The sequence below is a fragment of the Echinococcus granulosus genome (genome assembly GCF_000524195.1).
Source record: "Echinococcus granulosus chromosome Unknown EG_S00106, whole genome shotgun sequence".
Classification (NCBI taxonomy): domain Eukaryota; kingdom Metazoa; phylum Platyhelminthes; class Cestoda; order Cyclophyllidea; family Taeniidae; genus Echinococcus; species Echinococcus granulosus.
Window position 1 is genome coordinate 48,848 of NW_020170486.1, and position 17,951 is coordinate 66,798.

General features: G+C 41.1%; 2 protein-coding genes across 2 annotated transcripts; one reads left to right on the forward strand and one right to left on the reverse strand. All coding sequences in view use genetic code 11, as the record gives it.

The window, feature by feature from the left end:
* Window positions 1-1,234: 1,234 nt before the first annotated feature.
* On the forward strand, window positions 1,235-9,770 carry EGR_08416 (Desert hedgehog protein; the record flags this gene model as incomplete). Its single annotated transcript, XM_024497665.1, has 5 exons — window positions 1,235-1,526; window positions 3,043-3,275; window positions 6,577-6,759; window positions 7,018-7,483; window positions 9,118-9,770. The coding sequence occupies 5 exons, from the start codon at window positions 1,235-1,237 to the stop codon at window positions 9,768-9,770; spliced, it is 1,827 nt and encodes a 608-aa protein (XP_024347884.1).
* Window positions 9,771-10,323: 553 nt separating this feature from the next.
* Window positions 10,324-17,262, reverse strand: EGR_08417 (hypothetical protein; the record flags this gene model as incomplete). The annotated part of the gene is made up of 6 exons (XM_024497666.1): window positions 10,324-10,410; window positions 11,933-12,073; window positions 12,275-12,544; window positions 13,130-13,451; window positions 15,034-15,140; window positions 16,819-17,262. The coding sequence occupies 6 exons, from the start codon at window positions 17,260-17,262 to the stop codon at window positions 10,324-10,326; spliced, it is 1,371 nt and encodes a 456-aa protein (XP_024347885.1).
* Window positions 17,263-17,951: the final 689 nt, after the last annotated feature.

The window sequence follows — 17,951 nt, forward strand, 5'->3', positions numbered from 1 at the left end:
CAAAGTCTTGCACTGCGGTAGGTAACTTATGCCTTTACATCAAGTGACAGGCCCAACAGCTGGTGCAGTCACTCACTATTTACTCAATACTTACCTTAATGTTCGTTTAAATCAACAAAATTTTCGTGTCCGATGGTAGTTATTGCCTTTAACCAGAGAAAATTTGCTGATCCCACACCATGGATTTTCATCATTTTCCGTCCATTTTAAGTAATTATGTAAACCAAAAAAGGATACCGGATTTGGTAAATTTTAGGAAGGCTTTAAGAGTATATTACTTGTTGGCATTTTTCTCCTTTATCTACTCCTAATGCCTTAAAATTACACAAGAAGTGGGGTGTGACCTTGCCTTTAGATTGGGATGATTGAAATTATTTTCCCTTATCAAAAGGGTTTAAGACATTAAAATGGTATTTTCTAAAAGATTGTGGTTAAAAATAACCTTAGTTCCGCTTTTTGAAGGCGGCTGTTTGGCGAGGGGAGGGAGGGACGGGTAAACCCCTTAACGTGCCAAGCAATTTATCCTGTAGTATTAACTTTTACCCCGTAAATGATGCTGCAGACCTGTATTAATTTATCAGCGTAGCTCAAACCTAGCACCATATAAACTTATGATTGTTGCTCTTGAAGGGAAATGGAAAAATGAAGGGCAAAATAGTCTTAGACTGTATTTAACTCCATATAAGCCGAAATTATTACCAAACTGGACATAAAGAAGCCTTTCCAATAAAGATCTGGCGAATTACATATAAAAGAGATTAGAAATTTGTGCTAAAAGCCCTAATGTCCTTCTCTACCCCTCTCCAACGGTGTCGCATGGCGTCACCCCGGTTCGCGTTTCCGTGAGTTGATTGGTCAACCAGATATGCGCGATATGGAAGTGGGTGTGTTGCGATTGGTCCATACGCCTGTGCCAATGCCTCCACCCGGACGTGTACGCACACGCTCATTGCTGATGCTGGGCGTGGATAGGCCAATGCTGTCCACACGTGCCCGTGCGGTCGCACAGACAATCAGATACACTGTGAAATTATTCCCGGGGAGGCGTTAGTGCTAGGGCGCACAGGCGTCAGCAACACATGCGTAAATGCGTAAGACGGCATCGAACCTATGCAGTGTCACATGTTCACCCCCCACTGCTAACAAGTAGAGATTGTCGAAGTATATTCAAAAGAGGACATTATTTGCGGCCATGATTTTGTGTTTCAAAGGCTTGAAAGTATTGATTTGGCTGATGCTGGCGGGGCTAACTCAGGCGTGCATTAGAACCTCCACCTACTACCGATCTCAATACCGTTCTCAAACTCATGTCTTCGTGCCGGACGAATATCGTCCAATGCGACCGGAGCGCAGTCTAGAGGCCAGTGGACCCTTGGAAACACAAGACTTTCTAACAAGTATTCCAACAACCCGACTTGTGCGCATGGAAGGACCCAACCTCCAATTCGCCAGTGAGGAGGCTAGATGGATGACAAAAGTGAGTAGCCTTCACAAGATATATGCATTTGTACTGGCGATGCACAAAGGTAATATTCCGTTAATCCGAATTGCATTAATACCTAAAAGATAAAATATTTTTTGAGAAAATTGGAATGTAGTTAACAAAATAAATTGGCACTTTATTTAAAAGCTGTGGGATAATTCTTTAGTCTATTTCAATGCATAACTTACGAAAGTGGTTTTATTAGTTCTTCAAGTATATACACTTCAAATAGCATATATGGAAATATAATCTACGCAAATATATACGTTGTTAATATTATAATTAGTAGATTTAATTTACTCAAATTTGACCTACGGGTTTGATTGGTTCATTGCTCGAGTTAAATTTAAATCAACGAACAAGTAGCATATCCTGCGTAAGATTGTTTTGCAACTTTAAAATTGGTTAAATTAGGACAAAGATTTATAAATACCAAAATGTTTATTACCGACTCCAAATGCATAAACTGCTTCTGACTAAACAAAGGAGAAAAATGTGCTCAATCATTACCCAGTTTAGGATTTTCGCAAAATATTAGGGCTGAAAGAGGTCTCTTTTACTTTAGCACTGCATATTTGGTGAGTGGTTATTTTCCCACTTAGGGCAGACTAAAAAACACTTGCTCTGACATTCGATGATTTATAGAGTATTTACCTATTATACTTTAAATGAAGTATTTGACAGTCTGCGAGTAAGGAATGTAGTGATATCATGGCCAAAATTAGGCATCCTACACCTCTACCTAATTGACTGTCTTTGTCAAATTCACAAATAGGCGCAAGTTTGCATAAAGTGTTGTGCTCTGGAAAAGTCTCGATCTCCTTAGGAGATATTGGCCTACTTTGAACTCCCTTTCGTCTAGTTACTTTTATTCGCAGGATACAAACAATGCTTTTTAATATTGCCGATGATATGAGCCCAAATCGTTTTCATCGTTTATTAAAACAAAAGAAAGTGATATTAACGCAGTGATTTAAATGGATCTCTGCTAAACTTAAAAGCGTTTTTTCCTTGTTTCTTCCAAAATAAACATTGCCTCTCATTCTACAATGGTTTTGGTTTAAAAAGTGCCTTTCATAAAACCTTAGAAAGTTACAATTAGTTAAGAAATTTAGTTTCCTGATGTGATATAGCTATATGTAGGCGAAATTAATCACTTTTTATTTCCAAACCTGATTATTAAATGGTATATTTTTTATGCAAAATAAAAAGTCGAAGACAATATTTTATCTCAACGCTATAAAACTGGGCAATTGTCCCACCAAATTACAGGTGGTAATATTTTATGGTGCATCTCTGGCTGAGAATGCCAAGTTTTGGTAAGACTAGAGATGCATGTGACCTGTACACTTGTTTACTCCCAATCACAGCTTTGGAAATCCAGGGTTGAGGGAATTTGCCATCAGCTAAATTGGCTTCATTTGTGGTTTAATGTCTTGACAAAATTGCCGCGTCTAAGTGCTTCCACCTTCTGCTTTACTTATTAATTTGTAAGTGGTCGTAGAGGCGGTAGCATTGATGGTGTACATACAATTACCACAGATGGGGTTTTGCCTTAGGGGAGAAGGGCGAAGATAGCAAATCCCGACCGTTTTGCTTGTCCGCCCTGTGGGTGGTCCTTGGGTGCGACTGTCGATTCCGCGAACTGGGTGGAGGGAGGCCGGTTAGTCACACGACGCCACGGAGTGGTCAGGCTGGCCCTCTTCCTGCCAGTCTTTCTTTTTCCACAACGCCTGCGCTGGGCGCCGCGGCTGGGAAGCTGCATCATCCAGCTCGAAACAGTGCCTACCTAGTACGCCAATTATTTTACTAATAATGCACTTATCCATGGGATGAGGTGATGCTATGCGATACAATGCAATGTGATGCTATGCAATGGACTGCAATGTGATGCGATTTTGACCTTGACTATTCCATTCTGGGATATCTCGCAGCACCCTTTAATATATGCATTAATGTTACTCCAAACCATATGGCAAAATAGAAAGCCATATCAACCAGGGATTTAGAGAAGTCCACGTTAACTGATACACAAACGTCAATGTTTCTGCAGAACAGCTTCCAAAGGTACAAAAATTTTTTCGCTTTCTTCTCAATAATTGACAACTTACCGCTTTGATTAAATATTCGAAGTAATTACAAGTTCTTAACATCTATCTACCTTTTCCTGCTATTTGTTTAATGAGCTGGTACCCTTCACGGTTAGTCAGTAGTAAAATCTAGAGTTCTATCAAAGACATCAAATTTTATTACTTAATTTAAAAATGGATTTAAGAAAATAGCTTTAGGTACTAGGCCTGATTATTCAATTCCCAACTCGGGTGTCCTGTCGATTTGTGTCAACCCATTTTATTTATTTTTGATGCTAGCTATGTTAAAAAAAAGTACTTCTAGATTATTTTAAAGTCAGTTTTTAAATTTTCCTGTCAAACAAAGCAAAAAGCCAATCAGCGGAAGAACTGCTCAAGAAAGTAATTACTGGACTCTAATTGGTCAGTCATTATGCTCGCCCCAAATATCTGATTGGTTGGCACACATTAATAATATTATCGTTTTTACGGTGTCTCTCGAATTAAAAGAAAATTCACAAAAAATGCTACCCCAATCATTTCAAAACCCAAATTTTACTTTTGTTCCTAGTAGCCTAGTTTTTTATTTCAAAGTCTTGTAAAAATTGATATATTTATTTTTTTGGAAATGATTTAAACATTTTGCGCAGTTATAATGCGAGTGGACTGATTCGGCATTGCCCGGTCAGAGGGTGTATTTAAATTGAAGTGTCTGTCTTGAGGGACATGAACATGTCTTCAACTAAGTTCCTCCCTTTGATTGTTTGCTTAACCGCAATTGAGGCCCGGTTAGCCGAACTGGGGTAACATTTGTCTCTCCAACAACGCATGCAACACACCGCCATTTCGCTTTCTTTTTTTTATTTTATTAGCTCCGGCATGAACTTTCAACTTTGGTTGGGAAATTGTGCGAAATAAAACCAGCCGAGAAAAAAATGAAACAGAACAGAAAAATTAGAGTTAAGTAGATTTGAAAGCTTTTCATGGCATCGAAGCTGAACGCTATTAAGTAATTAATTGCGTCATGGAGAGACAAAGCTTGGTTTTAAATTTGTTTTTCCGATGGTATAATGTACTGGTTTTAAGGGTTAGTTGAAAGCTAATTGCCGGATTATGCTGTCCCAAGCGCGCACACATTTGACCCGCACCACCTGGATCGAACGTGGATGTTGAATGCCTAGCATTGCGCTGTGGGGAGAGGGATGGGTAAAGCGGGTTAGGGTGGGGGCGAACCGGGGCTCTATGACAAATGGTAGCAGTTGTTACGATCACATTAAAACTTTGCAATAGGAGTTCATTTATTGTCATCCTTTACAAATCCTGATACAGCACAATCCGATCTTATGAAGCATTGATTGGAGGAGGAAGTGACCTTAAATGGATTCCGGCTTTTAATTGGTTGATTTGAATTGAACTAGAGGTGATTTCTAGACACCACGACAAAGGGTATTTTTATATGTGAAGGTATAAACTGACAATGGCATAGCCATTGAATTCGACGGACAGGGCGTGGATACCTTTTAAATGGCTCTGAAAGTAAACAAATCTAGGGGGATGCTGCAGCTAATTTACTTAATTCTTTGGAAACGCTTTCAATTCTAACATCAGATTCCGCATTTAGTACTCAAACGGCAGTTCTTCAGATGTTTGAGTTATCTTTTCCCTTCTTTATTTCTCAATTCTTCAATAGGTCATGTTTAAGGAGGGCAGGCCTCGTATCAAACCGAATCCGCGTTTTGCTTTTTTTGTTAAAAGCCGAGTCTATATTTTTTTCGTGGATGTACCGAACACCCATCCTCTGTTTAAATACATCATTAATTTCTCTGAGCCTCTTTACTCCGCATGCGCGTGTAGGCACACATCTATCAGTGAACAGAGGGGCTGTCAAGCCTGGCGCAGGAGTGTTCACATGCCCCTAAAACGGGATCTAGTTATTAGGCTGTCTTTACCTGCTTTACAAGCACCCTTCACTAGCAGAGCCAAAGAGTGTTTGACTGATTTGTCTCCCAAGTTTTACCGCGTAAAGGATTTCCATTTTCTCTGATGTGACATCGTTTAAAAGCCTTCCTCCCTGATGAGTAAGTCTGGAGTTTTGTTAGTAAATATAGCGGCACTGATTTGAAGTGGCGTTATTAGGAATACTAGTGCGCCTGACAACAGGTAGGATGGCAGTGGAAGAAGGCTCTTCTCTATTACATGAAAAGGCATTACGTGTATGGGGGCACGAATTCCCATGCCCAGGAATGGGATCGCTTCAGTCACACGTCTCGATGCAGGCAGGCAGGCAGGCAGGAAGGCGTGTTTTTAGTCAAGAGTAATCCCGGGACTTGGTTTGGCGCACCTGTGCACTCGGTAGGTAGGGCTTTAAAATCCCCTACCCACATATACACACGCACAAGGCGCACCGATGGACTGGACCCAGGCATTAGTCACACAAACCGCAAGACCTCAATAATTCCACTATGGATCTCCCCTTCTCTCTTCCAATGCTTGCATCAATTTTGAAACCCCTTCCCCACCCCTGTCCTGCCACTGCCGATGGCGATGCCGCCACCTCCTCCATCTTACTGTCGTCTTCTTGCGTGCTGGTGACCAATCCATCCTGCATGGAGTTACAGAGCCCAGAACATAACCCCAGCAATTGGAAAAGTGTGGAACGGAGGATAATGCCTGTGTGAATGGGTGTGAAAGTGTGTGTATACGTGTTTATTTTTTACCTCGCACCAACTACGTGCAGGGACCACACACAGGCTATATTTCGATGAGAAATTTCTTTTTCGCCTTCTGCATCCATGCACGCACTCCCATTTCTCCTCTATGATTGATGAGCCTGTCTACAACTTGCAGAGATTCACTTAATCCACGAAGCAGGTCTCTACCTCTTCATTACTTCACGTTTCAATGATAAAATTAAAGTCGGCAATTGATAAATTTCTCACTCTAAGTGAGCATGTACTACATCTTCAAGTGGATTGAATGATTTATTTTACATTTCTTTTTCTTCCATGCTTATCTCTACATTAGGGATGCCGAGACAGGCTGCAAAAATTAGTCAGTCTTGTACACAACACCTGGCCAAATAATGACATTGGACTACGTATATTGGACGGATGGATCAAACCACCTGCAAGCATTCTGCGACATTCTAAAGTGATCACTAAGCGGGACTACATGGGAAGGCATAAACAAACCCTTAAAATGTCAGTGGTAAGTCCCTGTTTACACGCCTTGGTAAGGATCCTCCCAGCAGCCTTCTTACAAAATAACACTTTCGTCTCCCGCTTTGCTTTCCCCTTAACACACTCACTAGCCCACTGAGGGATAAGTACTCGCTTGTCCAGATGGACAAGCTATCATCAGTTCTATAAAGTAGACCGATAAGCTAAAATGTCAAGGTGACTTGGCTAGAGCAGTGGAAGTCAGGGTGTAGGGACCTCTAACTAGACGTCTACTTTTCCCTCGTAGCCTGAAGAATTGGTGAATTTTGAAGCACTGAACAACGCACAGCAGCTGGTTTCTCGATATCCTTCCGCTAGCAATGGCTTAGGTATAAAAGTCGCCAATTCAGACAACCGTGTTGTAATGCAACGACCCCTGCCAAAACAAAGCAACCACACTGATACACCGCCAAAGTCGCATATTCCGCATCCCTACTCCATCTACCGCGATCGCCAATGGTCTGGACAGGATCCTGCCGTGGTAGGCTTTGAGAGTCCACGCAGACAACTAAAACAACATCCTGTAATGATGGAGGGATTTCACTACGCTGGCCGGGCCGTTGATATGATCCTCGTTGACACCAAAATTGATGGCTCCTCACGCCTCAGCAGTGTCTATCCTGGAAAACTCGCTCAGCTCGCCTACTACGGTGCTCTTTTTGATTGGTGTTACTTTGCTCGTCAGGGTCATGTCCACTGCTCCGTTAAGCCTGGTAAGTGAGCTTCAGCATTTTCTTATCCGTCAAACAAAAACACACTCAAGAATGTCCCTTGTGAATGGTAACATTTTCAAACGGGTTGAGAACTTCTTCGAAAAATAGGATAATTCTGACTGTTGGGTAGTTTATCACAGCCAGCCGCTCCACCTCCGATAAGAAGGAAGAAAGGACAACTCATACTTAAACATATATTTGGAGGCGTCTGCAGGCAGAATTATTAACTTGAGAAGTCCCATAAGTCTATGTGAGGTAAACTGTCGAAAGCCGAAATCATGCCCTGGGCAACTGACTCATGCAGGTTTTATACCTGCTGCAGTACGGACTTTCCATCCAATGCTTCTCGCCATGGGTGGCCTTATCCATTAATTCACGCTTAGTTAGCCATGCCTGACAGTAAAACCAAACTTTGACAGACAAAGGAGGGACAAAAATGTCCGTATCTTAATTGATTACCTTTAAAAGTCATCGACACACGCAGTAACCCCAGAACGAGTTAACTTTTTGAATCAATTTATCGACGTAGTTGAAGTAAGGATAAAGGTAAGCGCTTAACTTATTATAACAAACCCATACAACCCATTTTCATACGTTGACTTAAGAAAAAGGATTATGTCTTACACCTTATTTTTCTTTTTTAATTATAAAAGGAAAGTGAGTGATCATGGTTTCATTACAAACGACTTCTCTAACTTATGGGACCTTAATACTGGACTTACACAACGTAAATACCTGCATTTTGGTGGATATTTTTTTTGCTTTTCATATCAAATTATTTGCATTTCCTTTGTGGCAATTACTACTACAACTGTACGGATCTTTAAAACTTGACACATCAAATGAGGTGCTGCTTGCCAAGATGTCTGCAAGTCTATCCTTCTGTGTCTTTCAATCGCCCCAAAAGTGGTTGGTCGAGTCACTAATGTCGGAGACCCAAGCACAACTGTTGCATTCGCTTGTGCAGGTCTTCTGTGCGCGCTTGTACCTGACGAGGACCACACGCGTTGTAACAATGTTCATTCTGGCAGAGATGATCAGTTTTGTTTATGACGGTTATTTAAGGAAAATGAGGGCTGAGCCCTGTGCAAATGTGTGATTAATGTCCATGACGTCTCCACCGTAGAGCATACGAGGTGCATTAATTTTCGTTGCCTAGACCTAATAGAAAGATGTTGTTGATCCATAAATTAGAAGTACGTCATCAGTGATTATTTTTACCAATTTTATTGGCGCAATACGTGATGATATTTTGTTATTTCAATATGGTGTTTTGGGTTTTGATTAATGGTTTTGGGGAACATGTTTTTATGGGTCGAAATTGCTTACCAACTTGGTGTTACCTCATTTATTGGCTCCAATCACTCATAAGAACATCTACAGAGGTCAAATTCACCAAAGAAATATGTTTATATATATGAATATTCAACTAAGATTAAGTTTCAAGTAACACAACTCATTTTTAAGTCCACATTTTTATTTACCATGGCAGTTCATATGAGAACCAATGAGAATAATATGAAGAAAAATTGCTTAAACATTCCTTTAAATCCCTCAAACTTCCCTTCAATGTTTCCTAAAATTGGTCTTCAAAGTGTTTCACGTATTATCTACCAATTTTTTGAAAAATTTAGATTCAATAATCACATCTCAGTGGTTTGGATGTTTTCCCGGTTCTGCTCATGCAATGAGCGCGACAGGAACGCCCATTCCACTTTCCGCCCTCCGTATCGGCGATCACGTGATGACACTAGATCCCCGCACCTACAAACTACAACCCACAAGAGTTACTGCATTTCTTCACCGTGATGAGCACCAATATTCTCCGTGGATAGAAATCACCTACTTCCGAAAGGATGAAACAGTTCCGTCTAAGTTAAGATTAACCGCCAACCACCTCATATATCGCTGGCAGGGAGGAAAAACTTCGGTTTTCGCCAACCAAGTACAGCCCGGTGATGAAATCGCCTGCAACTTGGATAATCCCGAGGACTTGTGTCAAGTTGAAAGCACCCGAGTAGTTAATTCCTCTCTCACGGATACGGGCGTTTATGCGCCCCTAACAAGGACCGGTGATATGATCATCGACGGTGTGTTTGTATCCTGTTTTGCGCATATTCGTAATGACTGGTTAGCGCAAGTTGCAGTCCTTCCACTACATTTTGCTTCCACGTTTTTTGGCCTAAATTTAATGGAAATTCAGACAGGTGTTCATCGTTATGCGGAATTGCTGCTTAAAATTGCGCAATTCTTGATACCAGATCAGCTCTTTACAAGCCGTTTCTAAGGGAACAATGTGGAAAACAGAAGTAGAGCTGTATGTTTCTACCTCGTCACGATGTCATCACCATCAATTGCCGCATCGATCTGCACACTCGGAACAGATTATCTTCAAATTGCCCCACTTGTTTACACACACAGGAAAAAAGCACAACAATTGTGAAGGCACCGATGTGATTGCTACCAAATAGCACCATCAGCCTTCGACAACAATCATACTTTTGCGATATTTTCATGTACTTGGATGCGCATTTTCATCACTTTTAATGTTTACATAAGACTTACTGAATCGTTTCCAATTTACCGCCCCACCGCTCCGTCTCCCTTCGCACCCCCTCCCCCCAACCCATGCCCTGCCCCCCGTCACTTCGGCCCCGATAACATATAAAGGCGACTCTATTTGACTGTAATTCTATGTATATCATTGGAATTTGTCATCTTGACACACACACACATACACACACACACCGATAGGAATCCACCCAGATTTCACACCACTTTTATAACACGCAAACAGTCTTGCATTTGGCAACACATTTTTTCTCAACAACAACACACATTTATGGAGCATTCATAATTTTTTCTTTCTCCGTTTGTAAAATTGCCAACAAATAAAACATGACTTTTGCAAACTGACCTTGCTCATCCTTCTCAAAACATTTTCAAAATGTGTCCGAATTTGTTTAAACTTGCAAAGCCGTGCGCTTTTGAACCAGCTGATGAATGGATTGGTACATCGGAGTAGTGATCGGAGGTGTAGATGGCCCTAACGTGAATGATTTTGGTATTTTAGCGTCAAATTAAATTAAAATTAAAGAGATGCAAAGGTGGGTAAAGCCTTAACTATGCTTGAGTGAAAACCATGGCGATTATTGAAATCTTGGGAAAAACTTGTATCAAACTGGATAACCAAATTTTTTTAATTGCTGAAAAAGCACCTCTACAATTTTATGCCTCTTGCGGATCTTGTTAGCATGCGTATTTCCTCCGATCATGTTCATCGTTAGGCCAGTGAAACCTACCCATTATTTTACTACTTGTTTTAACATTACTACTCAAACTTGCTAGTAGCACATACTTTTTAGAATTCAGAAACTGGTCTATAGGTTGCCGCCCTAACAACCTGAGTGGCCTGCGAGACGCGTATAATAGCTTTGCAGACCAGATCACTGATTTCACCTCCGCTCTTATGTAGTGCAAGTGTCAAGAATGTGCTCTCAGCACACCTACTTGCAAGAAGCGATGGTGAAAATAGCATTTTTTTGTTAGAGGAAACAGATCACCTGGCAGGCTCAGGCTAAACCGATTGCTACTCACTGCCTCCACCGTTTCTAAGGAAATCAAGAATGACTATTAGTCCTTTTGACAAAGTAGGGATTTTTCAATAAGCCTATGGAGGTGATACGGTGTGTTCGAATTACTACCCAATTTTAGAACTGTGTGTGCTACTTATTAAATGAAAGTAAAAGCTGCAAGTCAATTACGAGAACGCGTAGTTAGTCTACTTAAGTGCGTATTAGTAGCACAGGTTGATACCATACAAGGTGACCCACCCAAAGTTGTCAATGCTCTGCACTAATAGCAAGACAAGCGGCGTCAATCGACAGGATCCAGTGCTAGCTGCATAATATACAAGTCCCAAAAAATGTCAATGAATCGAGGGAATGAGACATTTGGACCGGGGGGGGGGGGGGAAGAGGGTGAATCGCAATAGAAAATGTCGATAGGATGATCGCAGCATCATATTCAGCACATTGAAAGTATTTTACTCAATAGATGTAGGGAAGAAACTGAGTCCAAGAGAGACAAAATTAACAGTCGATATTAAATTAAACGGTTGTGAGACGTCAATACTGACCCGAAGATAGGTGGGGAAAAAAATGCAGGCAAGAGATCGAAGGAAGCAACGTGGATGTGCAGAACAATCGTGCAGAAGTAAAATTGATTAATAGCCTGTTGGACGATGACTGGATTAGTGCATCTACAAGTGAAACTGCGAAAAAGTTACTCGTGTCATCGAGTATTATGAAAGGGGGGGAAAGAAACACACAACCTACGTCCTAGCGATGTGTATTAGCGCAATAATTTTGTCACCTCGTAAAATTCTCCGCATCTTTCTTCCCGTAAATGATACATTTTATTGACCTATAAATGCTGAGAACGACTTACAACGAATGGATTGAATGAGTTTTGCCCCAGAGAGGTGGGAATGTTTGCAGCTTTCGGTGCTAGTGTAGTATTCGACTGCATCGCTACAGTAGCAGACTCATTCATGACTGCAAATGGATTGTTAGTACTAAGACGTTGAGACTGGAACGGATTGTAGTTTGATGAACCAAACGGATTGCCCTGCTGAGTTGCCAGGGGTGTCAATGCCACCGATGGGAAGGTCCCAGTAACAGACGGCTTGGAGAATTTATTACAGTCCTCTATTTTGCCCATTCTATCAAGTTCAGCCAGCGCCGCGTACTTATCAACTGGCGCGGAGGCGGTGTCACAACCCAAGTTAACGAACAATGACGATGATACAGGTGGACTGGACGCGGAGAAGACTGTCGAGGCAGAAGGTGGCGGTGGAAATGTTTGAAGTTTATAGACAGGCGAAGAGGAGGACGGTTGTACAGATTGGATATTTTGCAAAGGAGAAGTGGTAGATGTATTATAAGCAAGCTGTGCAGAGAGAGATGACTGATTTGCCGTCTGTGAAGCTGCAATAGCTGGACGGGCAGCAACAAACTCGGCAAATGGATCGAGAAATACGCAGTCATTCTCTGTTGTTGACTGAAAGAAAGAATAAAACAGCAGCTATTTTCAGTCAAGAGTAAATTATTATCAATGGTGAGTAAACAAAGCCAATTCGCTTTGAAATGAGCATGGTGGACCACCTACCCATCCTCTCTAGACCATCTAACCAGTGAATAAGCAGTGATGAGTGACAGACAAAAAAGAGAAAAAGAAAACAACCTTTGAGAAGACGAAAATCAGCGGGCACGAGAGAGAGAGAGTTGCATTAGGCAACCAAATGGGAATGGAGCAAAAGAATATGCAAATACCGCATCGCCGACTTCTGGCACATTGTGATGGGTAAACATGTAAAGTATATGCAAATTTGGCATGTTCAAAAGGTAGAAATAACCACAACCACAAAAATTTTGAATAGGTAGATTAAAAAATCAGAAATCGCCTACCAACTTGACATTTTAATGATTAAAGAATTTAGGCCAACAAAATTATCTTACTTAGATGCACGAATTCAATCGCATCAAGCGCCTACACGAGAAATGTATTGTTACCGTCAAAGATCAAAAGCCACGCTTGCATTGCGTTTCTGATTTGTTTCTTTTTTTTCTTGCGTTAAACACTCACGGAGTCGATATTCACCACAAAAACAATTTGCAAACGCACCGAGAAGAGAGAACTTTGTTGTCGCGATATATTGGGGGTGGAAACAGGGCAAGGGTTCGAAGTGCCCGTCTTGTCTGAGGTGATCTCAGACGATGCCTGAGCTGAATTAGGTGGTTTACAGAGTGAAGTTGGAAGAGAACGGTTATTCAGTATAATTAAACCCGCTGCTGCATTGGCACTAATATGATTCACTCTTGTAGTGGAGTTTTGAGAGGCACGAGATAAAGCTTCTTCATTTTCTCGAAAAGCCTCTTCTTCCACAGCAGGATCTGGAGTGCGATACCTTAAAATGGACAACATTTACAAGTAATTTGAAGTCAATGAAAACGACAAAGTGAGGACCTAATTTGAAAACATTTCACACAACTCACCACTTTTGCACCTGATATTTAAGACGTAGGTAGTCGTCAAAGTCACTATTTCGTTCATCCGGCTCCTTACCATCACAGAGAGCTAAATAGATTTTTCCACATGCCTAATGTCAATTCAAACAACACACCTTACTTTGTTACCCCTATGCTTTATGAAATCAATTTCTTGAGAGCTAAAGTTGGACACAGACATTGACTTCACTCTTTGATTATACTTTCGCCTAAAAAGCATGAGGTGGAAGGTAATACTTACAAAGCGCCACCACATCCTGTACACACGAAAGACCCGATGGAAATATTAATATACGTGGGTCCCCTTTGGCCACAGTCAAAACAAAACCTGTTTTCCTGGATAGAAGCAAGGTCCCGAAGAGTTTTTGCGGAGGATTCTTGGCTCTTTCGACTCATGGACATGATGGGGTATTTCAGGCTTCTGAAAATAAGCAGAAAATCAACATGTGCAAGCACCAACATGAAGATGTGGGAGATGGGTTAGAGTGAGATAAGAATGCTGTGGAACGAGATAAAGGAAAATGACCAACGCGTAAACAAACAAATACAATCTTACAAAGAGCGGACATGCTCAAAAAATTGTAGACAATGTCACCGACACAGATGTTTCTCACCAAAAAATTCAGTTAGAAGATTAATTTAAATGAATTAGAATACTAATGGTTCTTCATGTTCCAAAAATTGTGAAACACAACATAGCGGGACATAAAGAATGGTCGCCAGGCCATTCAAATAATAATACGATTAACAAGAGATGGTGCTGCCCAATACAAATCCAATCCCTATGTTTACATGTATAGAATCTGTACACTAAGAAGGAAGAAAGATATTTGAAATATTGGAAATTGGCATTAAAGTGCATGGTTAAAACCTAAAACCATAGAAGGAGGTTGAGAAATTGCGAACAAAACTGGTTACAAAACATCAGAGCAGTGAGATTGGTTTTAAAGGAGACAGGAAAGGCAATCTTTACAGCAGACCCCACCCACCGATTACTCACAGAACCCCAAACAGTACCATTTCTAAGTGGAAGGTCAAATGTTCTACACAATGATTGGTTAAAACTAGCTGAAAGGTATGAAGAAATTGAGCATGGACAGTAAGTTTATATTCCTAAGAGGTCTTTCAGCTCGAATTAAATGAAAATCTTTAAGCGAAATGGCATAATTAGAGCAACTGAAGATGGGGGCATTTTGTGAAAACCTGCCAGACAATATTTATTTCAGTGGCACCCATAAGCAGAAATGGGTTCCAAAGCTAGAAACTTTGTTGCGAATGAATGCCAATTGGTGAGTCAACTACGGTAAGTAACAATAAACGTCTTGCTGGTATTGTATGCAAATTCACTTTAAAAGTGATTATAATTTGCGCTTTGACGAAGTTTGTGTCACAGTTAGTGAGCATCTTACGTGGTCTTGTGATCTCAATCTATTTTGAGCGCGCTTGACAACTGGCGATATGGGAACTACCAAATTGACATACCCTAAGCGTTCAGGTTGCATGAAGCCTTCATTGTTTAAAGGAGGAAGAACTGTTATTTTTTTGATGAGAGAAACGCTTCCAGTACCCAACTGAAAAACGAAATATTGCTGTACTACAGGTATGACAAAACTGCGTCAATCAGTCAACTCCACCTCGAAGTGGTCCTGGTGAGCTTAAACTGCACAGTTTATGCGTCTTTTACCCGACAAATGTTCGTTTTGCGCAGATTGATAAAAACTGCACCTTTTAATGGTAGCACTGCTTCAGTCGGGGACATAAAAATGAAAACACATTCTTAAGACTGTTTTATCACCATGGCTGGTGCAAAAATTCCTAGTTCCGGGCAAAATAAAACCACATTCCTGGTCTCTTCCTTGCCGATGGGTAAGTAGAAGCCATTTCTGACACCGTTCAGCACGTTGTCAAGCGAATCCCACTCAAGAAACAATCTACCCCATCGCGATAGACCCTCTCACCCCCCAGTGGTGGACAATGATGTACATTAGTGTGCAGCCCCCAAGACTAAGCTGAAAATGAAATACTCGAGCAACATATGCATTCCCGAACTACGAACGGGCTAGAAAGCTACTGGAATAGCTCAGAGGCTAACCCCCTCCTCCCCGGTGCAAGCAGAATGATGAAGCCCCCAAACGGCCCGTTAACAAACAGATAGTGCATCACGGAGGCAAAATAAATTTGCGCACATACAAGGATGCCGAGGCTAAACGAGCAGGCCCCCACTCAGCGCTTATCATCCCCGAAGTGCCTACAATACCATTTTCATATTCGCGTACAACGCGATGCTGAACCTGAGGATTTGTTATCGATGCATCGAAACCTCCTCCACCCAATTTTCGAGTTCACTGCATCCCAAAGTTATACAGGACAACCCTTGTCCAAATTCCACTGATAGAGGAACCAGGGGTGACGATGGATATCTCAGTGAATGCCCTAAATTACAAGACATATAACGACTAACCTCGTGCGCCCGCATGCATTACCACCACCATCCACTCCACAATGTTCTCAAGGGTTCACCGTGCGCAAGAAATTAGTAATAACTCCGAAAATCTATCGTTCCTTATCCTATCTGTAAAACAAATAGTGATGCAAACTAGAAAGAGGTACAAAAAACCCTACCGCGTGTCATAGCTGCAATCATTCACGTGAGGATCATGTATTGGCTGAACATAAACGCCACCCTTGTATACGTTCAACACAAGCTTTTGATCAATCTAATTGTACCAATAAACCAACACGGCTTAGATTTTAGTCAACACATTTGCAAAATTTATGCTAGCAACGCCAACACTGAAGCAGCAGCGCCGAGTTATACGTAATTTGCACGTCAGATCAAGAGGAAAAGCACGCAACAGTAATGTGGCACACGAGGCCTAACGGCTGTTATAGAAATGGGAGTCATAACAAAGGAGCATGGTGGTAGGCCCACATATGTGGATTAATTAAGGGGGCAGGCCTAACAAACAAGTAAATCGAAACATCAGGGGAGGCTTTGGACGAATCAAATGATCACACGGCAATTGGATAGCTCAAATGAGTCCTAATGAACAATTGAGTATCTCTACGAAACAATATCGTAATTGAAACAAAAAGGAATGCTCAGCTCAATAGAGGTTGTATTCAAAGACATCAGTCAAAATGAAGCAAAAAAAGAGAAGTCTCAATCTAGTAGTACTGTGCAAAATGATGTTAACGCAAAAATTGTAGGGCGAATACACAAAGGAAATACTAGAGTTGAACCGCTGATGCGTGCAAGTCGCTCACAGAACCAGTCGTCTTATATCGTATATGACTAAGAACGTTAAAAAAGATAAACAAAATAAGGAGGATTACATTAAGCCCACAAACCAAAGAAAGATCCAATGTGTAAGACGGCATTACAAAAACCTCTAGAACTCCAACAGAGGAAGTGTTCTCGTCAATTGAACATTCATAGTCCCCGCTATCAGCAAAGGAAACGTTGGAAATGAATAGGAACCCACCAGAATTTCGGAACCGATTATCTGTGGACGTCTTGTTCGCCAGAACCACTTCGCTCGATGGTAGTGTCCAAATGACCGATAAGATGTTGGAGTCAATTTGGCAAAGGAAGAAAGCATCATGATAAGCCTCAGCAATTAAAAGTGGTGGTTTAATAACCAGATCACAATGCACAAGTGAAGTGCATAACAACAAGGGCAAAAACTGCGGAACCAAACCGAAATACATATAAAGCCGAGCAGAAATGCATACTCCGCAGCAAAAAAATAGTTGTTTAAAACAAATTAGCAAATTTAAAGTGTAAAATTAACAAATGACAGTAACATAACCTCATTCTAAAAATATGCATAAAAAAGATTAAAGCATTTTTTAAAACTGCTTTGTCAGCAACTAAAGGAAGGCAAAATTAAAGCAGGACATATACATTATAAAAATAGAGCAAAGTTGAAGTTTACACAAAATTTTTAAACTATTAGTTTTGTTCCCCTAAGCTTTTTAAAAATAATGGAATGCATAATACTTAGGCAGAGATAGAAAAGGAGGTTAGCTCACTCGGCAAATTACAGTAGCCAGGACACAAAATCCCTTTTCTGAAACCCCGTAGTCAAACAAAAATTAACTTATTTTCAAGCTTTCCTTTTCTTTTAGGCAAAGCTTTTGACGCTCACCTTGGCTAACCTCTCGGGTCAGCTATCACAATGCTAACGATGCTCTGGAGAAAACACTTACACCCCATGTGCATCCGTAACCAAATTTTTATTGCAATTTCTTCCCCAAGTAAACTAGATTTAGAAACGGGTAGTCTTGCCGGCCATCGCACATGTCTACATGTAGACGTAGGACCACTGACCTGAAAGTAGATCTGCGTGTGGGAGGACGGGATTTAACGCCAGTCCGAAAGAGTAGTTTTTAACCGC